The 22762-nt window shown below is 38.7% G+C and overlaps 1 protein-coding gene across 10 annotated transcripts in view; it reads left to right on the top strand.

Moving 5' to 3' along the window:
* Positions 1–22762, top strand: part of dysf (dysferlin, limb girdle muscular dystrophy 2B (autosomal recessive)) — a 104853-nt gene that overhangs the window by 29251 nt on the left and 52840 nt on the right. For 9 of the 10 annotated variants that reach the window (XM_067401636.1, XM_067401635.1, XM_067401633.1 and 6 more), the window contains 12 exons: positions 1718–1864; positions 1972–2103; positions 3065–3231; positions 3352–3466; positions 3640–3745; positions 3852–3994; positions 5904–6077; positions 8672–8759; positions 8881–8958; positions 17406–17587; positions 20022–20162; positions 22243–22272. In XM_067401636.1, coding sequence (XP_067257737.1) covers positions 1718–1864; positions 1972–2103; positions 3065–3231; positions 3352–3466; positions 3640–3745; positions 3852–3994; positions 5904–6077; positions 8672–8759; positions 8881–8958; positions 17406–17587; positions 20022–20162; positions 22243–22272 — 1503 coding nt within the window. The remainder of the gene's footprint in view (positions 1–1717; positions 1865–1971; positions 2104–3064; positions 3232–3351; positions 3467–3639; positions 3746–3851; positions 3995–5903; positions 6078–8671; positions 8760–8880; positions 8959–17405; positions 17588–20021; positions 20163–22242; positions 22273–22762) is intronic. The other variant, XM_067401627.1, reaches the window with a different exon arrangement.

Below are 22762 nucleotides of genomic sequence, written 5' to 3'. Positions count from 1 at the left end.
CAGTTATTATTGCTCCATCTGCCATTTTTCGCTATTGTCCTTGCTTGTTTACCTAGTCTGATGATTCAGCTGTGCACAGATCCAGACGTTAATACTGGCTGCCCTTGTCTAATGCCTTTCATAATGTTGGGAACATGGGCTGGCATATGCAAATATTAGGGGCATACATATTAATGATCCCGACTGCTACATAACAGTCGGTTTCATGTTGAGATTCGCCTGTTCTTCGGAGGTCTTTTAAACAGATTTACATAAGAAGAAGGAAACAATGGTGTTTGAGACTCACCTTATGTCTTTACCATGTGCTGAACTCTTGTTATTCAACTATGCCAAGGTAAATTCAATTTTTGATTCTAGGGCACCTTTAAAAATGTTTGAATTTTATATTAATTAGCTAATAGTTTTTGGTGTGGTATAAAAATTGTAAGTGAGAACTGATTGTGAAATTTCACTGATATGTAAAATGTTGGTGTCATAACCTTATTTATTAAAATGCAATGGTCAAAAACAAGTTGGGGCATTGAGACTAAATGTCGCATTTATCTTAATGGGTTTATGTGAAGATTGTTTTAAGTTAAATTAAAAGCTGTTATAATTTTAAAGTCTATTAAAGGTGGGTTAAGTAGATTTTCAAAAACGCTGTTGGACATTGTTGATATTTGAAATCACCCCAAACAAACCCACCACTCTCTTTATTGCTCCACCTCCAAACTTACCCTCCAATCCTAACCACCCTGCTCCGAGTCGATCTCAAACCCGGCCCAATCGCTGCTGGTGAGGCGAGTGCACAAACAATGACGCTAAACACCGCATCGTCTGGCGGTCTTCAGTGCGCTTTGGTTTACCTGCTCAACTCTCACTATCTGCCCACTGTTACGCACGCAATGTGAGAGTGGATATGAGTTTATCACAGCTGACGCGCAACCAAATGCTTCATGAAAAATAAAGCACAGATGATGAACGAATGGCAGGGCACAAAAAATGAATGTACAGTACACAAGAGTAAATATAAACAAGTGTTCGTTGTTAGTCGCCAACAGCACAGCAGCTCCAGACAATCAATGACACTCAAACCCAGTGTTGCTGACATGAGAAGTGGAATCAAAGCAGCCTCCGCATCTGTTTTCAGGCCTTCCCGCTTAGCTCTCTCCAGTGCTGGAAAGCTTTTCTACAACAACAACTTTTTTTTATAAAGCACATTTAAACACAATGTAGATTGTTCCAAAGTGCTATACAAAGTAGATCTACACAAGAATAATTTACAAGTTTCCAAACGCTAAAGAATAAAAATACGATTTAAGAGAAGATTTAAAAATGTCCAATGAAGGAGCAGACCTCTGGTCCTAAAGTGCTTGTTCAGTCATAAACCTTCATTCCAGTGATATTCTTTTGAGCTCTTTTGTATTGTGCCTCATATCTATTTCTGCAGTCTTCCTTCAAATTTCTCTCTGTCTCCTTGACCGTCATATGCACCCTAATGCTGATTGGCTACACGTTTGTTGTTGGTGTCGGCCTGACTACCTTCCAAACAGTGTTTTTGAAAAAACTACACACCCCACCTTTAAATGTTGGCTTTCAATTATATTCTAATGTTGAATGGCTATAATTACTCATTTTATCCCCAGAAATTGAGAAAAAAAACATGATTAATTATTAGAAATGTGCGATTAATTAGATATTTTTTAATCAATTGACAGCAGTGCTTTCTTTCTTTCAGCCCCAGAACAGTCTTCCAGATATAATAATCTGGATGCTTCAGGGAGACAGACGAGTGGCCTACCACAGAATTCCCGCCCATCAAGTTCTCTTTTCCCAGGGTTACTGTGGCAAGCATTGCGGCCAACTTCAAACGGTTTTCATGAAGGTAACTAAATACACTATTTGGAAGCAAAACATACTAATGCTACAGTGCAAATGATGAATGGAACTGTAGGGGTATTGATAAATCTCTGTAAGTAATCTTGTGCTCAGTATCCGCAGGAGGACGTGGGATGTAGTAAGATCCCAGCTCAGATCAGGGTCAAGCTGTGGTTCGGACTTGCTGCTGATGTCAAATCCTTTAACCAGTTTGCAGAGGGCAAACTCTCTGTGTATGCAGAAACAGTGAGTGGGCAGTTACCAAACATGCAATTTTTTTTGGTGTTTCTTCACCTGTTGGCACTTTTGCCCTGTGGAATTTTACTAAACCCTTTTTCACTCTATTACTTACATATTAATTTGTCTATTAACAGCAACTTATTTATATGGAAATCAATTTCACACAGTAAACATTGAAATAGTTTGTGAAATAGATTATCATATGTTTTAAAAATATAGCAATTCATATTTTATAACTTATATTAATTCATATAATTTTTTTCCAAGTAAGAAAAAAGGTTGAAACCCCTGTGACATAAAATGCCTGAAGTTGAAAAAAAAAAGTTATGTACAGTTATACTCCCTTTCAAAAAGTCAGTACATTTTTAAGAAATTAGTATTTATTAAAGAAATTAGTAGTTATATTCAGCAATGATGAATTAAATTAATCAAAATTACAAAGAATTATACTGTTATTAATAAATGCAGTTCTTTTGAACTTTCTATTCATCAAATAATCCTGAAAAAAATATTGCATCATGGTTTTCACACAAAAAAAAAAATAAATAAATAATAATAATAATAATAAAACATAAGCTGCACAACTGTTTTCAAATTTGATAATAATGAGAAATGTTTGTTGAGCATATTTGATTGATTTCTGAAGGATCATGTGACACTGAAGACTGGAAAATTCAGCTTTTCCATCACAGGAATAAATTACATTTTAAAATTTATTAAAAATAGAAAAATATTTCACAATATTTAGCCTCTGTAAGCATAAGAGACTTCTTTAAAAAACAAACTTTTGAATGCTAGTGTATGTGAAATAAAACAAAGAATCTCAGAATGGTGCTCGACTGCTCATTCTTTGTTTTTATACAGTCACATTCTTTGGTTGAAGTTCTTTAATAGCTTCTTTTTGAGCTTCTTTTAGCATTATGTGTTTGAGTTACTGAGCTACTAAAGGAGTTATTTTGATCCACAGTATGAGAACCAGACTAAACTAGCCCTGGTGGGGAACTGGGGTACGACGGGTCTGACATACCCCAAGTTCAGCGATGTGACTGGCAGAATCAAACTGCCAAAGGAGAGCTTCAAACCCTCTCCAGGATGGAGCTGGGCAGGAGACTGGTACGTCAGCCCAGAGAAAACGTGAGTACCATCTTATCATTAAATTTGCTCACAGACATTTTAGTATTAGTGATATCAACATCATAGAACACCCTGTAAAACGGCGTAAGATGGATGTGTCTTTATACCCATGATGCCCAGAATGCTCTACGACGCTGATGCGGGTCACACAAGCTTTTTGGAGGAGGTGTTTGAAAATCAGATGCGTTTGCCAGGAGGACAGTGGATCGGCATGTCGGAGGGGTACACAGATGTGGTCAGTGTGTAGATGTATTGTGACAAAACTGATGAAACTGATGAACAGTGTAGTTATTAGTTTTATTCATGAGGCACATAGGAATACTTTAAAAAGTGGACTAATATGTTCTACATTGAAATCAGTTGGCAGGAACTGACCTTTTTGTTCTTTATGTGTCCACCGGGGGGCAGAATGGAGAAAAGGCCGTGCCTAAAGATGAGATCGAGTGTCCCCCCGGCTGGGTGTGGGAGGATATTGAGTGGAGCGAGGATCTGAAGCGTGCGGTGGATGATCAAGGTATGGAAACTTTGAGAAGTCTTATGCCACTGACTTCTGCTCTTCATTATTTTGTATATAGAGATGATTTTCAAAAGCAACGCATCTCCATCTCTTTTACCTGTAGGGTGGGAATATGGAATAACCCTCCCCCCAGACCGCCGGCCAAAGTCCTGGGTTCCATCCGAGAAGATGTACCACACCAACCGCCGGAGACGTTGGATCCGACTCCGCCGTAGAGATATGCTGAAAATGGAGGCGCTCAGAAAAGTACATCATCAGTCATTAGCAAAGTGTTGCCGCTCGGTTTGTTTTCAGTCAAAGAAATAATGAAGTTTCACATTGAGAGCAACTTATAAACAAAACAAAGAATCTTGGCCCTAGTTTCGTTTTGTTCCCTTTGAATTCCGGGGGATTCTGGTAAAGCTCAGGGTGGCGTGACATAAAGAGCTCTGTGTAGTCTCAGGAGGTCTTCCCCTGTCCCTGAACGCATCTGGTGAGAGGCAGATGGAGCTTGAGAGGACACCTAATTAATCATGCCATCTGAGAATAATCTGAAATCAATCCCCCACCTCTAATCCACTTGGCAGGAAAACCCGGGTCCAACTTTAAAGTCCTGCCGCAAATATGTTTAATGTTCATCATCTGTGTGAGGGTGTGTGTAGGGGCATGTGTGTGTGACAGAGAGAGAGAGAGCGATAAAGACCTTTTGTTTTAATCTGTGAAAGTTCTTATCCACATAGGCAAACAAGTTTGGGGAAAACACACTTTGTTAATAAAGATCAAAAAACAAAAATCTGCAGATCACTGTTTCTGATAATAGTAATGTTAGACTGAAAAACATCAACATATTTGCTTTTTAGAGTCACAGAGAATGGCAGTGGGCATCATTCATTAAAACACGATCAGAACACATTTGTAAATCGTTTGTAAAGCCGTTCTTATGTAAATGTTCACATTCAATTCAATGTGACAGTTTACATAAGAATGGATTTATGAAAGATTTACACACTAATTTGTTCTGCTCGTGTTTCCTGAATGAGGCTCAGAGTGTTTACGTTTGTGGGTAAAGAGCTACAAGGTAGAGGTGCGTGAGAGAGAGTGTTGAGTTCAAAAGGTGGTTAAAAAATATTTGGACAACTAAATAAATACAAATCTATTAATGCACTAAAATTTCAAAAGTTTGGGGTCGGTAAGGATTTTTTAAAAATATTTTTGAAAAGTTTTCAGCATGTGCTCTTATGCTAAGGCTGCATTTATTTGATCAAAAATACTGTAAAACAGTTATTTTAATTGTAATAATATTTCACAGTATTACTAGAAATTAGAAATTTGGTACTCAAGAATTATCACAGTTAACAATCATTTGAAAACCATGATACATTTTTTAGGATTATTTGATTAGAAAGTTAAAAAGAACAGCATTTTTAAAAAAAAAAAATGGAAATATTTTGAAACATTACAAATGTCTTTACTGTCACTTGCTTAATAAAAGTATTAATTTCTTAAAAAAAATTTTACTGGCCCCAAACTTTTGAATGATAGTGTATATTAGTTATGCATTTAATTTATTATTAAAACAAAAGACAAACAAATCATGCTAGAAATACTTCCAGAACTTCTGTAACTTTGCAAATTTGCAATTAATTTTAATATACTTATTAATAAAATGTAAAATTTTACCTGGAAGTCAGCTGCACTTTAACTATGGAGTCTAATTTTGTTCTAATTTCAAGCATTTATAATTTATTAGAGTATAAATTATTTTTGTGAAAAGTTTTGCTTGAAAAGTGTGCTTTAAAATAAATAAATAAGACCACTTAGATATTTTATTTAATGCAGTATTATATATTTTATATAAGTTTCCAAATAGTTTTTGGGGTTGCTATGAGTAAAATCAGTGTCCTCATGGTGGCACTCTTTAAGCACAGATTTAGAAACGTTTCTCTTGTGGTACCTCCCGTCTCTCTACTCTATTAGATAACTTTAATTCCTCACTAATCCTTTCCTCACTAATCTAAAGATCCTCATGTCTGCTATTTGTCTTTTTTAATGTTTATTGCACTGTACACCACTGGATAGGATCATACAGAACATGCATATGAGAAAAAATACTTGAATATAATCAAGTTCAATTATGTAAATTAGTCTTTTTCTGTGTGTGCTCAATCTTCCACAGCAGCGTCCGGACGAGTCAGAGCGCGAGGGCTGGGAGTATGCCTCTTTATTTGGCTGGAAGTTTCACCTCAAGCAGAAAAAGACGGACTCCTTCCGTCGCCGCCGCTGGAGATGTCGTATGGAACCGTTAGAAAAGACGGGGCCGGCGGCCATCTTTGCCTTGGAGTGTTCGCTGGTAATGAGGGTTGACTATTTGAGTGATGTGGAGTTGGAATTGGGTTGAGATTTAGAAAGAGAGACAGTAATGGACGGAAAGGAAAGTGGTCGAAGAGAATCAAACGAAGGCGAGATGCAATTTAGACAAGGCAAAGGCGAGAATGGGTGTGGAGGGCTTTGAGTTTGGACGAATCGGAGGTGCTGAGAGAGACTGGGCAAGCAAAGTGGAATCAGCATGGTAAAATAAGGGCATCATGGGATATCATTTACAGGGAGACAGAGATGGAGCAGTGAGTGTGAAAGACGGTGTATGCATAAAGTCTAGTTAGCATGCTTAATCTTTTACTCATAGTCTGGTCCACTGGGCCCATTGTTACGGGTCTATTCCAGGCAGCTTTGGCACGAGATGTCATGTGGGCTTGGCTGGGTTAAAAATTGAGAGTTGACGATGGTCTGGAATGGATCCATGGTGCAAGTAGTGCACTAGATGTTTCCCTTGCTCTGAAAACACCTGAAAATTCTGATCCATAGACATCTATTAATCACATCAAATACTTAATTTTTTGATTATTTCCATATGATGTAGAGTGTTTAACTTATAGTTTTTAAATCCTGCTCTTCCTGTAGCTCCGCTGCTAGAGCATAATCTGTTCATTTACATTTAATTTAAAGGTACATATGAGAAAGAGTCTTTTAGAATGAATCAGACTTTTCACCACTACGTATGAGAGATAGTACTATTTACAGTGAACCAATTAACTAGAATGAATCAGATGTTCCACCACTATTTATGAGATAGAGAGCAGTTTAAGACTAATTTATTAGAATGATTCAGACTTTTCACTGCTACATATGAGAGAGAGCTATTTTGGATGAATTGATTCACTAGAAGGAAACAATCCACCACTATAGATAAAAAAATTGTTTAGGTGAATCAGACTTTTCACTGCTACAAGGTGAAAGAGATGAACCTATTGTCCAATTGTCCAATGAATCACACTTTTTGCCGCCTCTACATTAGTCTCACGTAGCCAGACCTTCAGACTCGAGGCAGCAAGTCTGGACTCCATGGCAGCTTTCATTGGCCAAGGACTGACATGTAAAGCAACCAATCACAGTTAATTTTGTTCAGCATCATTTTAGGGTCGTGAGAATGTAACGTCAATGTCCCCACAATAACAGATCGAATCAAATAATTCTCTGACGTATTTTACGTCTATGCCGCAAACTTTACATACTTCACGTAATTTTGAAAATCTAGCATTTATTTGATCTGATTTCGCCTCATGGCATCTTTGTTTCCAGGCAGACCAGTAAAGAAAGTGACACACATGTCTCCTGGAAATCCTATAGAATTCAACCAATCAGATGACAACTTTGAAACTCCTGAAGCGTTTCCAATTTTGGCTGTGTCCAAAAACGTAGGCAGCTGACTTGTTGCCAGTGACTTATCAGCCAGCATTTGCACATAAAAGTACCTCACAAAATTAATTTTGGAGAGACTTTTGAGGCAGCGTAACGGTTTAATGATCTACAATAAAATAGAGCGAGCTTTGGTGATAACTAAGCAAATATTTAATAACTAGTAATTTCTCGCTAGAAATGACGTCAGAAGTGGAAAACATTGGTCGAAAACTTACATTTACACACAAACTGACCGCCAACCGCAACTTTCAGATGCCATCTTTAGTTTTTTTAACTCAATTGTCACAGAATGAAAAGCAAAGGATTGTAGGATATCAAAGGCAATGAAGGATACATTTATGCTGCCTTCAAAAATCGATTAGATGAAGGTATCTCAGACAGGAAGTGAAGCTAACATTAGATTTCGGACATACCTTGATGCCTTCCTGCCTTGGAATGCATCCTCCAAAGGCAGCGTTTTTCAGTTTTCTGAAACAGCCTTTGTGTGTCATATGCATCAGACATTCAGCCAACGGTATGTGTGCATGATGTCTGAGGCTTAGACTACCCATACATATGCAAGAGAGTTAGGATGATTTGATTAACTGTAATGAATCTAACTTTTCACCGCCACATATAAGAGACCGAAAAGTAGGTTTGATTATAGCTTGCTTAGCACAAAAAGCTGCATGTGCGAACAATGTGACATTAAAAATAGCAATTCAGTGTTTGCGTGCTCTACATAGCTACTCGTTGGAATTGAATTCCAATTTCTGTTTTTGTTTTAGAGGGCAATTTGGAGGGTGTGTTTCTTTTCTTTTTTCCTCCTAAACTGTACAAGGGTATTGGGTTATGTAAATATTGTGAGCCACAAATGACATAGCAGTTTCATTTTGGTTCAGAGACATCATAAGGCATTTTATTCAGAGAAGATCAGGATTTTTCTATGTGTCAAAATAATATTTGAGTGTCTTGGGGTGGTGACATGTAATCACTTCATGCCAGTGGTTTGTGGTGCATATACAGTTGCCCTTTCCACAACTGACAGCAGTTATCATTAACACATACTCTGTTTACCCTTTTGGTCAGAATATTGTGATATTTGATCCAACATGAATGCTTTTGTCTGAATGCCAAAATGTGTGAGTCTACTGTTTAGGTTGAAGTAACATAATGTGTCACACAGTGTTTTTTTCTTTTTTTCAACAGAGCAGTGTTACTGATGAAAAAAATGATGATAAATCAATTACAGCAACGTTTGGTGTCAACCGCCCAACCATATCCTGCTTCTTTGAAAGTGAGTCGAACATGTTAGTTTTCTTGTTTTATTTAAAATAACGATGAATTTAAAAAAAATTAGCAGAAAAATTTAAATGATGACTGAAACAACACTGCCATGCTTCTTCTTGATTCTTCAGATGGGACTCTTTATCATTTGCGATGTTACTTGTATCAGGCCAGAGACCTGATGGCAATGGATAAGGACAGTTTCTCAGGTGAGCATACCATAAATGACCCAAACATAGCTATTACAGACATATCAAGGTTTGTGTGAATCACGGTTGTGCACAATTCAGAATGTATTTATTTTATTTTTTTTTATGTTATTTAAAATAACTGTTTTCTTTTTATTATATGTAACATCTCGGTTACGTATGTAACCATGGTTCCCTGAAAAGGGAACAAGACGCTGCGTTGAAACACTGTGGGAATGCCTCTGTGTGATTGTTTTGTGAAGCACATATGGAATCAGTCCAAGGGCATGATAGAACATCATAGGCGGGTGATGTCATTGACCAGGAAATTATAAAGCATACCCAGACCAAACAGAGTTAGCTTCTGATTAGCTGGGGAACCAGGGAACCATGATTACATACGTAACCGAGACATTCCCTTTCAAGGGAACTTGCACTGTGTCGAAACACTGTGAGAACACTATACCCACGCCACCGTACGAGCAAGTGCCTGTCCGTGTGAAATCGTATGTGCACACTAAGACAAGAGCACCTGCATCCCTGGAGTGGAGCCAAGGTCAAGGTCATAAAACTTCACGAACATCTTGGTAAGAAAATCCTGACAGTAATGCTTTGGAAGCAGCAATACTCCTGGTAGAGTGGGCCTGTAGATCCAAAGGTAAAGGCTGACCAGCTAACTCATAAGCAAGTGAAATGCATATATTTCTAAGTAAATAAAAGACACAGCTTCACTATTAGTAGAGAGACACTGCCAAGTAGAACTAATTCACATGCAATTGCTCTCTCACTAATGCATTCATATAAATCTTTACTGTGCTACTTTATCTGTGTCTGATTTAGAATGAGCAGAAATCTGTGAGAAATATAACGACCCAAAGACAAAATAACTGATAAAAAAAACTTACATTGGAGCATAGGCTTGTGGGTAGCGCTGAGTCACATGCCATAATATCTGTGCACAAGGCAACCCACATTCTATTCTCAGCTCGAGGTCGTTCACACATAATGCATTTTTGCTTTCAAAAACGCGAAACGTGGACAGTGGAATAGGGGGAAAAAACAAGGTCTCGAGACGTTAAAAGTTAAAAGTTGAACTGATTTGAACTTGAGCGACCTTTAGATGGCTGTGCAAAAGACGCAAGACTGTCCGTCTAGCGTGTATTTAAATAGAAAAACTATGAAAAAAGTAGTGTCAACTCGAATTTAATCACATAAATGTCAACTTTCAAAAATCGGAAGTTGTTCAACCCACACCTCGGGGTGAAGTCTGATTTAAATACCCCAGGAGGTAAACTTGCCTCAGAGAAAGCAGCTTCCCTTGAGCCCACAGGAGGATCTAGTGAGCCAGATTGTATAAATGGCACGACCCTGATGGTTTAAGTACGAGACCACTGATGTGTTATCTGTACGTACAAGCACATGATGGCCTCTTAGGTCTGTGAGGAAGTGTTTCAGAGCCTGAAACACGGCCAGCATTTCAAGGCAATTTATGTGCCATGAGAGATGATGGTCCCAGCACAGACCTTGAGCTGAGCAACCTCTCATGATCGCCCCCCAGCCTGTGAGGGATGCATCCATCGTTAGCATGATGTGACGACAAGGAACTCCCGGCACAGGTCCTTGGGAAAGGAACCAAGGTTTTTTCCACATGGCTAATGCACGAAGGCATCACCACGTGACCTTGATCATGCAGAGTGGATTTCCCTTCAGGGAAAACCCCTGGATCTTGAGCCACCACTGCAAAGGTCTCATATACATCAGGCCAAAAGGTATCATGTTGGATGCAGCTGCCATCAGACCTAACAGTCTCTAGCTTTAGCTCTTTTACGGCTAATCCCATACCACACTTGGTCCTTTGAGCTGAAGAAAGCACACTCTCCTTGGCATTCAACCTCAACCCCAACTTTCTCATGTGAGCGAGAACGACATCTTGATGTCGAACCGCCAACTGCTCTGAATGAGCTAGAATCAACCAATTGTCGATATAATTTAGTATGTGGATGCCCTGGAGTCGCAGGGGAGCCAGAGCTGCATCCACACACTTTGTGAAAGTGCAAAGTGATAAAGATGGAAGTATGCGTCCTTCAGATCTGTCGTGATAAACCAGCCCTCTGACCTGATTTGTAACACGGTTTGCTTCAGAGTAAGCATCTTGTATTTGAGCTTTCCCTACAGATTGATTCAGTTGGCACAGAACTAGAATTAGATGCAACCCCCCCATCCTTTTTAGGAACAATAAAGTAATGGCTCTAGAACCCGGACTCCCTACTGGGAGGAGAAACATGTTCTATGGCCCCCTTGGCCAGCAGGGCTTTTACTTCTTGCTCCATAACCAGAGGATATGCTCACCACCATGGACAAAACCCCGCTTAATGGGGGTGAGTGAAACTCTGTCAAAAAATCTACTAAGGGAACCAGGCTCTCGAAACTGACCTCTGGAATAATTTGAGCAGCTAGCGCAGCACCCTGAAACAGCAAACCGGCAGGGAACAACTGACTTGACTGCTCTAGAGCCCTCCTCGGAGGGAGCGAGCAACCCGATGTTGCTACGTTTCCGGGTGAACGTTGGGATGTGCACTCGCTGGGAACCCCTGCGCTCTGAATCACATGAGGTGCAGGGTTGGCAGAACAGGCCCCTGAGGGCACAGAGAGGAGATGGGCACCGTATAATGAGGTGGAAATGCACTTCCCCCGGAGCATCGCCTCAACACCCACGGGGTGTCTAGCAGAAAGCTTTTATCTTTATCCTTTTTTCCCAGACAGATTTAACCACATATGGCTCTCCATGGCCACCAGGGCTGCCATATAATAGCCAATTGATTTGGCCGTCTTGTGTTGTTCCCCGCCCTCATCAATATCTCTAAGCTGAATAAGCTTTAACCAACAACGCCAATGTAGCTCTCAGTGGCTCTTGGGGCTTTAAGGGACGATGCAGACTCTGGGGAGAGATAGCTCACGGAAGTAAATACAGAGTGTGCTTCCAAATCCTGAGATGAAACACTGGACATGGCAGGTGAAGGCAGAGAAAGGGCAAGGCCCATCTCTAACCCCTATGAATAATTCATCTATGAACATCACGATCTGAGCCACTGCTCTGCCTCAGCAGAAGCAGGACCCGAGCTGTGAGGAATTGCAAGCTATGGCAACCCCGCTCAAAGAGCGCCCGGCAGGTGTCTTAATGGCAGTGTAAGAATGGGCATTCTTAACGGCAGCGTTCTTAACAATAGCTGCTCACAGTGCTCACATTCAGCCCCTTCGAGGGATGACTAAGCATGCTGCGCACACAAAACATGTGTATCCCAACTCGTGTGTGTGTGTGTGCTTGAATTCGTGCAAGAGATAGACAACAATAAATAGTACATATAATTCACATATAGCGCTTGCTGAAGGCAACAGAAGCTTTGTAGGTAGCTCAAACTTGTTTGGTAAAATCTGATCAAAGCTATTGCATAGTACCAATAAATATATGTACAGTCATTTATTTTGTAAAGCAGTTTGTATTGCACTGTGACCTCTCAGATCCTGAACTTTTGGTTATTTGCATGAATTTTGAGTAATATACTCTTCTGAATGCAGTAATAACATGATATTCAGACACACAGCAGGCATCGGTGATCTGCCTTTTAAGACATTTACTACAATTCCACATGGCATGAAGAGTGCTGTGCTAGCTGCAATGACATTTTGATCAATTTGACATAAAATATGATACATATTTCCAGGTCATGTGGTGACACGCATTGAGGTCAATGAGTTGTCCTAATGTGAAGCATATTGAGAGCAATAGCGTAACACGGCAGGATTATGATTTTATGATTTTCTGTTAAAGGTCAGTATTGCCTAGAATAATAGGAGCATTTTATAAATAACGAAATCATAAAAGTGAAGTCTTTTGAGATTAAATGGTAGAGGAACCTTAACTGAGTTTACGTCAGAAGGGGTGAATTATTGTACCTGGCACAGGCTGGGCCAAGGCAGTTTGGGTCAACTGTAGCCCAGAAGTAAAATGAAGTAGATTTACAATGGTGTCCATGAGAGAAGAAGTTGGCAGCGAAGATGTAAAAAATGTCATTTGTATTGAGAAGAGGTGGTACATGAAGTAAAACAAATCAAGTCGGAGCCATGGTTTAGCGGTTAGTGCATGAGGTCTGATGCTGTGGCTTTTATGGACGAAGCAAGTTTCAATCTGGCTTGCAACATTCACCCCCTTATTTCTCTCCCTATCACATCCTGTCTTCTCTGAACCTTAAAAAGTGAAAAGCCCTGAAAAAAAAGAGATATTATATGCTGAATTTGTTGCTCCGCTCTGCTGTTTTTCTTATTGATTTACTGGCACTGGTTCCTTTTTTGCCAAGCTAATTTTTCATAAGAAATAATCTTCCGTTACTTGTGTCCTTGGAAAGTATCAAAACAAGTGCACATAAAGCACGTGCGCTGCATGTATTTTTTTAAATTCAAGATGCACATGTAATGTTTTGTTGGGACTTAATTTTGGGATTGTGGTTAGAGCAGCAGGAGTTTATGTAAACTGTCTAAACACACACATCACGTCAAGTCAACTCACCTTTATTTATATAGCGCTTTTTACCATGCAGATTGTGTCAAAGCATCTTTACAGTGATAACTGGCAAATAATTTTGGTTGCACAGCAGCTCTAGAAGAAAATGGTGTCATTGTCCAGCTTAAGTAAATTCAGTATTGATGCATTCCTTTGTAAAAAACAGTAGTTATTAATTTAGTTAATTCATCTATACATCAGATCTGGAGAAAACAGTGATGTCGAAAAAATTATGTTGGCATTAGTGAAATTGCATTGGCATGGTTCAAATCATACTTCTCTGACCGTTATCAATTTGTAGTAGTAAACGAAGAGATGTCACACCGATCACATGTTCAGTGTGGAGTACAAGGCTTAGTACTAGGACCGTTGCTTTTAACTCTGTACATGATACCCTTGGGAGATATCATTAGGAAACATGGCGTTAAGCTGATGATACTCAGCTCTATATTTCTTCGTGCCCTGACGAAACTTACCAATTCACAAAATTAATGGAATGCATAGCTAATATAAAAAATTGGATGATTTTTTTCTTTACAAATTTCAGGTGAAACATTCTCTGGTTTTGCAGTTGTAGAAGTGCTTCTTTGCCCTTTATAATCATATCTTTATGCTGTATATTGGCTATTGCTTATAGATTTTTTGTACCTTTTGCAGGTTTTCAGTAATGTTTTACTGTTAAAGTCATGTAGTGAATATTGTGGAATTGTGAATTTTTCTTTTAATGGTTAAACGAAAAAAACGGGACCCACAAAAATCTACAGAAAGCTTTTCAGATCCACAGAGTTTGTCATTCCCAAAGCTCTGCACCATCCTGCCACTTGTCTGTTTGTTTATTGGTTATTCTTTTAATAATTGTAATTTGAAAGAGTAAATATGTGTAGTGCTCTCGACTCTGTTTAAGCCATTCCACAGAATTTCCCTCATAAATGTGCAGATTCCGTATGGGCTTTGTTATTACCTTATATTAATATTACCTATTAATAAACATGAAGTGAGTTTTCATTCAAAATGTGACACTGATTGTTGATGTTGGCAAAAAAACAGTCCCTGAAAAAGTCAAATATAAAAGAGCTTTCTTGGCAACACCGGAGCAGTATTTCACCCCCTTTAAACCATAGCGAGTGTTGCCATGGTCTAAAGCTCTAAGTTGTGGTAGTGAAATTTTTAACCCAGAGTGCTCCACATCATTAAAATGCAGGCAAAATACGCCTGCTGGTTATCACCCATTAGAGATGTCTGGTATAAATCTCCTATGCATGGAAAAACCATAGTCTAAAAATGGGAACAAAGCAGACAAGGATGAAAAGAAAAGAGACTTTAAGGTGGAGAAAGATCTGAAGTATATTGTTTTTTGTTTTTTGCGAAATCCTGGAAATGTAGCTACCCGGGCTACGCGTTTAAGGTTCATTCTGAACCCGCAAGCACAGATGAAAAAACATTGAGGATCCTTTTAAAAATACAGGCCTGGTATAAATCAGGCCAGTCTGGCGCTCTGATCTCAAATCTACAAATAGTTTTGGGTCAGTCTCCTGATGCACAAAACCCAACCTAGATCTTTTACAGGGTTCTGAGCTCTGAGGAAAATGAATAAATCAAGCTCGAGGCAGAAATCACTTGTCCTTGGTGCGCTTGAGAAGGAGTTTGGTAAAGGGAAATGATCGATGGACCACAATATTTATAAAGGAGGGAAAAATGTAGAGCAGCATCAGTGCTTTGGCTACCGCAGGGGGATTAGATGAAATCAGAGGTTCTTGCCAGATGTTATATGGTTGTAGGCCCCTCTGTGCTAAAGTTGGATATCTATCTATCTATCTATCTATCTATCTATCTATCTATCTATCTATCTATCTATCTATCTATCTAGATGGTCTAAAGTCTACTGATCTTTCAAACTATTGTTTACTGTACTTTGACATTTTTTTTTATATTTTATTTATAACAGTATTTATACATACACAAAACAGATCAAATTAAAGTTCACATAATATGTACAAACAGTATTTTTGACATGCATAAGAATAAGATTTTGTACAGTTAAACACTGTATAGTATTGATATATGGGAAATAATCCACTGCCAAAATCCCTTTTCTATTTTCTTTGAGCATGTCATTGTTCCCAAGGGTCATGCATCATGTTTTAGTCGTACACGTGGGCAGCCGTCGACATGTCCAGTCCCACAATGCCCTTGGGGAAGACAGTTTATTTACATTTCACTGTAAGCAGGCAGATTACACACTGCCTGTGTTTATTTCCCATTGGCTCCTGGGTAACAGTGCACGCTCCCCATAGCTTGTTTATCCCTTTGTTTATTTGAGCCACTGTGTTTGTGGGAAGTGGGAAGTTGTGTGTATGTGTGTAACTGGGCTAGTTTAATAAGAGCTGGGAAAAGTGTCTGTTTCTCCCTCCCAAGTGAAACTATCCCACTGAGGCTGCTTTACGTCGACTGAAATAATAAACTTTGACTGTCCCTCCAATCTCTGGCATTCCTAAGTAGTTGATGTCACTGTATTATTTTTCTAAACACATGCACACACACACACACACACGCACACACACACGTTTGTTTTTGTGAATTGTGGGGACATTCCATAGATGTAATGGTTTTTATACTGTACAAACTGTATTTTCTATTGCCCTACACCAACCCTACCCCTAAACCTACCCATCACAGAAAACTGCACATTTTTACTTTCTCAAAAAACAAAAACAAAAACAAAAAAACTAATTCTGTATGATTTATAAGCCTTTTGAAAAATGGGGACATGGGGTAATGTCCTCATAAGTCACCCTCTCCTTGTAATACCTATGTCATACCCATGTCATTATACAAATTTGTGTCCTGATGTCACAAAAACGCGTGCACACACACACACACAAATACAAATGCTTGGATTTTGTGCATTTTAAAGGAATAGTTTACTAAAAACAAAAACTGTGCCATTATTTTCTCACCCTCATGTCATTAAAACTCATAATGCAGAGAAATCTGGAAGAATGTACACAATGCTGTTTTCAGTGACAGTTTATAGTGACCACAGTTGTCATGCTCCAGAAAGGACAAAAAAGTAATCTATACTACTTGTGCATTATGTTCCTAGTGTTCTTTAAATAATATTAAAGCTTGGGTCAAATTCCTGTTTTGACAAAGCTCACAAATTTGAATTTGGCTTCTCAAGACATGTCACGCATGCCTATTTGACAAAAAATTGAAATTTGAACCTAACTACATAGAGATTTGGAATGACAATGACATAATTCTTTATTTTTGGATGAACTATCTGTTTAAAACACTCGCTTAAATACATAAACACTCACACATGCACATGCTTTCGCTAACTCGCTTACTTTTTTCCCCCTTTCTCTGTCTCACAACCACACATCATCTTTCAGACATTACATAGACCTACTAAAGTTCAAAAATGGTCTCTCACTCCCTGCACCATAACTCAGGGTATCTCTGGTTCTTTTCACTTCCATAATTGATGTTATATTCTTGGCAAAGTCACCCTTATTACAAAACAAAATAAAAACAGAAATGCTTGTGTTTATTGTGTTTACTGATGCATTGAAAGTCTGGTTCTGTGGAGAACGTACCGAAGCACTGCCTCAGTCTTGATGGCAAACAGACTTCAATGAGTTGATGGCTGCACATCTTTCCCAACTCTTGATGCAGTTCTTTCCATTGCATTTACCCATCTACGTGGCAATAACCTCCGTCTGACCTGACAAAGTCTTTCTCGTTTCACTTGACAGTTTAGATCTAATTTTTGACAGTATACAAATGCACATTACCTATGCTGTTCCCTCTCAATGTGAACTTGCAACTCATGCCATACTTCCTCACCCATCTTGACTTGAAAATGCAGTGCAATTCTGTGACCTTTGATCTTTGACTCTTTGATTAGATCCCTATGCCATTGTGTCCTTCCTGCATCAGAGTCAGAAGACGGTGACTGTTCGGAACACACTCAATCCCACCTGGGACCAGACCCTCATCTTCTATGAAGTGGAAATATTTGGAGACTGCCAAGTGACTGAGAAGAACCCTCCACACATTGTGGTGGAGCTGTACGATCAGGACACCTATGTGAGTTTTCATTTTGTTGGTATGTGTTATTTTATAAGTGGGTGTGCTTCATGTCAAATTTGTCTTTTATAGCCAGACTTTTGACTAGTGACGTGAAGTCTGGTCCAATTTACAGTTTATTCAGGTTGAGAACCACCAACTTTGTAAGGCAGAGATTATCTGACCAAAATTCCTTTATAGGAATTCATATTCATAACGCCAAGCAAGTACAGCTCATTTCTACTTGAATGAGAAAAGACAGAAATCCATGTAACTGTTTGACAAATGTATTTTCAATTATGTATTTTAAATTGAATTATTAAAATCCGACAATGCTGGTATCATAAATTGAACTTCTTATACCAGTGTTGTTATTGTTAACTAAAACTAAATCTATTAAAAAGTAGCTTTTAAAAAAAAATAAAAAAAATCGAAATACAGCTGAAATAAAATACAATTTAAATATTACATGAAAATCTAAAACAAAAATATGAAATGTTGTCTGGGCAACTAACTGAAATAAAAATACATGAAAGCTAAATAGAAATATTTAAAAAAAATTATCAACAATGAAGCACATAACAAAATTACTAAACTTTAAACTTTCACACGGATCCGCGGAAACGACTAATAACGCCGTATTCTGCTGCGGCCATTAGATGGCGATGAAACACCATAGACTGAACATTTAATATGTACGTACATAATGTCATCGTTTCGACAGGTTTGCGTTTTTGTTATTTCAAAAATTTGCACTTTGAAACCCGTTTTCAAAAGCTTGCGTTTTCAGGCACCCAAAATATGGGTTAGGGTTACCATTGTCGTGTAAATGAACAGCCACAACGCATTAAAAGTTTTATGTTTTTAGTTGATGATGGTGTAATGTAAATAGCCCTTAAATGAACAACAGGTGACACAAGAGGAAACTAGGGCTGTGTCCAAAATCAACCCTTATACCCTTAAACAGGGCACGAAACCATAGTGGACATTACCGAGTGCACTCATTCAATCCCACAATGCACTGCAATAATGAGTGTTACCCATAATGCACTGTGAGAGTCATGCTGAGCACTAAATTAATTCCTGCGTCTGACCAGAAGATGGCTCCCGCAACTGATTCTTCCATCCATCCACTTGCTAATGTGGTTACAGTGTAATATCATACAGGTATAAATTCATTTTTACTTGATTATTAAATTGTTTAATTAAGGTTTATACATGCTAGTTTCTAGGGCTAGGACAATACATTGATTCTCGATTCGCGATACAAAGAATCTGGAGTGATTATGATATTTTCTGATGTATCACGATCCCTCAAGTCGATTTTGAGCTTAGTTTTTAACCGCAGATGGCACTACGTGCTTTAGAAACACCTGTACTCTGCTTGCTTCGGGTTCCTTTACGCACACCACGTAAACCTAAAGTAATCATTCATAAAGTTCGAAAAGGTTGAAGCAAATTACAAGGGTGTTCGCAGTGGGCTGTGTTTACATTAATATCGCATCATAAAAGCATTCTGAGCCGAGGTGCAAGTATATTTAACCACTTACATGACTCGGCCGAGCAGCATTCTTCTTCGTGAGCATTTGAGTGTCTGGTTAAAAACTAGCCTAGAGCGCCATCTGCTGTTAAAGCTAAGCTCAGAATCGATTTGAGAGAGAAAATATCAGGATTGATCATATCGAGAAGCAATTTATTGTCCCAGCCCTACTAGTTTCCATGACATAGTTCAAGATAAATCTTTCCATTACTACCGGAGCTGCCGGTTTGCTAAGTTTCAAATGATTATTAAACTATGCAAAAGCGACAGCCCTTCCGGTGCACTTAGTGTCTGAATTTACTCATTTGTTTTCATTCACTTCTTCAAGTGGACTATATTAATGTAGGTAATATTAATGTAGGGACTAATGTAGGGAATAGTGAATGAGATTATAGGGGGTGATTCTGAACATAGCATAGGTCAACTATCAGTGACAAGGAACACAGGAAAACAGAATCAGCAGAACCAAACCAAAACAGAATATACACATTGCAAAATTCTATTTTAGTATATAAATGATACTAATAATGCTATTTTTCAGGCTGGTTAAGATATTTTGTATTCTTAAGTAAACAAACATGTTTTAACTGGAGGCAAGACTACAGAATTTATATTGAGCATTATAATTTATTTAATTCATATTTGTTCAAGTAGACCATCTTTGTGTAAAACAATTAATCACAGTTCATTTTGTTTTATATGCCATTTAGGGACAGGTTAATGATACCACAGTAATAGCCTAACACTGGAAACATTAGTTTGCTTGCTATTAGTTTAGTGTTTCAAACCTAGCCCGAACCTGACAAACTTTGACAATCTTTGCTGTGTTTAGTTTTTCCCAGGAACGTCATAGTATCCTCCTGTTAACCTGTACTTGAAACAGAAAATGCTTGACAAGTTATTTGACCTCTGCAGGGTTCTGATGAGTTTATGGGCCGCTGTGTTTGCCAGCCTTCAATGGTGTCTTCCCCTCGCCTTGCCTGGTATCCCATCCAAAAAGCTGGGAAGGCTGCTGGAGAACTGCTTGCTGCTTTTGAGCTGATTCGTAGAGAAAAAGTAAGAGTTATTTCAATTATTATCATTCATAGTCATTACCATCAGTTGTGATACTGTAATTGGCATCATTGGCCCTCCTTGTCCTTGTCCACAGGGATGATACCATGATATAAGGCCATAAAGGTCACCATCCATCATAATAGTGATGATTCTGTGGGATTCTTTGCGTCCTCTAGACATACAGTGCTCAGCGTAAATGAGTACACCCCCTTTGAAAAGTAACGTTTTAAACAATATCTCAATGAACACAAAAACAATTTCCAAAATGTTGACAAGACTAAGTTTAATATAACATCTGTTTAACTTATAACATAAAAGGAGGGGTAATAATATAACTTAGATTACACATTTTTCAGTTTTACTCAAATTAGAGTGATGCAAAAATGAGTACACCCCACAACAAAAACTACTACATCCAGTACTTTGTATGTCCTCCATGATTTTTAATGACAGCACCAAGTCTTCTAGGCATAGAATGAACAAGTTGGCAACATTTTGCAGCATCTGTCTTTTTCCATTCTTCAAGAATGACCTCTTTTAGAGACTGGATGCTGGATGGAGAGTGATGCTCATCTTGTCTCTTCAGAATTCCCCATAGGTGTTCGATTGGGTTCAGATCAGGAGCCACTGAATCACTTTCACTCTGTTCTCCTTCAGAAATCCAACAGTGGCCTTAGATGTGTGTTTAGGATCATTGTCATGTTGGAAAAGTGCACGACGACCAAGGGCACGGAGTGATGGTAGCATCTTCTCTTTCAATATAAAGCAGTACATCTGTGAATTCATGATGCCATCAATGAAATGCAGCTCCCGACACCAGCAGCACTCGTGCAGCCCCACATAAGGACACTGCCACCACCATGTTTCACTGTAGGCACCATGCATTTTTCTTTGTATTCCTCACTTTTGCGACGCCATACAGTTTTGAAGCCATCAGTTCCAAAAACATTTATCTTGGTCTCATCACTCCAGAGTATAGAGACTCAGTAGTCTTCATCTTTGTCAGCATGGGTCCTGACAAACTCTAGGTGGGCTTTTTTGTGCCTGGGCTTTAGGAGAGGCTTCTTTCGCGGATGGCACCCATGCATGCCATTCCTCTGCAGTGTACGCCGTATTGTGTCACAGGAATTAGTCACCCCAGTTTGGCTATCTACTTTTTTAGATAACTGCAGTGAACTTGCATGCCGATTTTCTTCAACCCTTCCCATCAGAAGACGCTCCTGTCGAGCTGTTAACTTCCGTGGATGACCTGGACGTCTCTGTGATGGTTGCAGTTCCATCTTTTTAAAAGTTTTATACCACTTTTGCTACATTATTATGACTGATAAATAAGGCTTTGCTGATCTTCTTGTAGCCTTCACCTTTCTGGTGTAAAGAAATGATTTTCTTTCTCAGGTCTTGTGACATTTCTCTTCCATGTAGTGCCATTGCTGACAGCATGAAATGGGAAGGGGTTTTAACACTTTTTTTTTTTATAGTCAACTGTCTGCTGGACACCTGTGTAATGAATAATTAGACTCACCTGTGGTTGAATTCTTGTTAAATTAGACATTTGTAGTCTAAAATTTAGCTTTGCTCCACAGACTTTCAGTGGGGTGTACTCATTTTTGCATCATCCTAATTTGAGTTAAACTGAAAATTTTGTTTTCTAAATTATATTATTAACCTTACTTTCATGTTATAAGTTAAACAGATGTTATGTAAAACTTGTAAAAATTGTTTTTGTGTTCATTGAGATATTGTTTAAAATGTTACTTTTCAAAGGGGGTGTACTCATTTACGCTGAGCACTGTATCTAGCACAGCTGTTGTCTGCAGCATCTCTGTTGAAAGAGATGCTTTTGTTATGAGTTTAACCCACAAGTGTTTACATGGCACATATCACAGCTTCTCCAGCACCACAGAGGAAGTTTAGTGGCTCCTTCACCCACACAGTTGTATTTGTATGCATAGCATCTGGCAACATATGATTTAAAATTCAAAACCGCTCTCAGTTTTTATAGTACATCTGTGTACACATTGATGTGTGTTGAAATAATGTATTAAATTGTGTTCTTTTTTTTATTATTATTTCTTCACAGCCTGCAGTTCATCACATCCCAGGTCAAGAGGTTAGTCATATTTCTTTAAGCCCTTTTGTTTTTGTTTTTTTTTTGTCATTTTTTCTGTCTTCTATAAAAAAAAGTGCACACACACACGCACACACTTCCTATCCTCCTTCAAGTTACTGCTACTCCCTGTTCTCTCAGTCAGGCACGACTGAGTAATTGGATAGAGCTGCTGTAAATGACATAAACACCACTGTATCTGAACCGGTTTCACTATCCCTGTCTGTTTGGAGACTGGCACCGCTCGGCAGCTCTCAGTTCAAGCAAATGTCCCTGTCTGGGCAATGCAGACAGCCAGGAGACTGATTGGAGATGCCAGTGGAGTTTATGAGTGCCAGAGGCCCCACCCAGTCCAGACCTGGCCAGCTGGCATCTGTTAGAGTGGGATAATCAAAGGGAAATTGAATTAAAGTGAACCCTTAGAGAACAGTCAAGCCACCCACCCACACACACACACAAACAAATGCCCACACAGTTACACTTTATTTATTTG

This window comes from Chanodichthys erythropterus, chromosome 11 (genome assembly GCF_024489055.1).
Source record: "Chanodichthys erythropterus isolate Z2021 chromosome 11, ASM2448905v1, whole genome shotgun sequence".
Classification (NCBI taxonomy): Eukaryota; Metazoa; Chordata; class Actinopteri; order Cypriniformes; family Xenocyprididae; genus Chanodichthys; species Chanodichthys erythropterus.
Note: the sequence above shows the minus strand (reverse complement) of the source record. Positions and strands in the feature narration are given on the sequence as shown.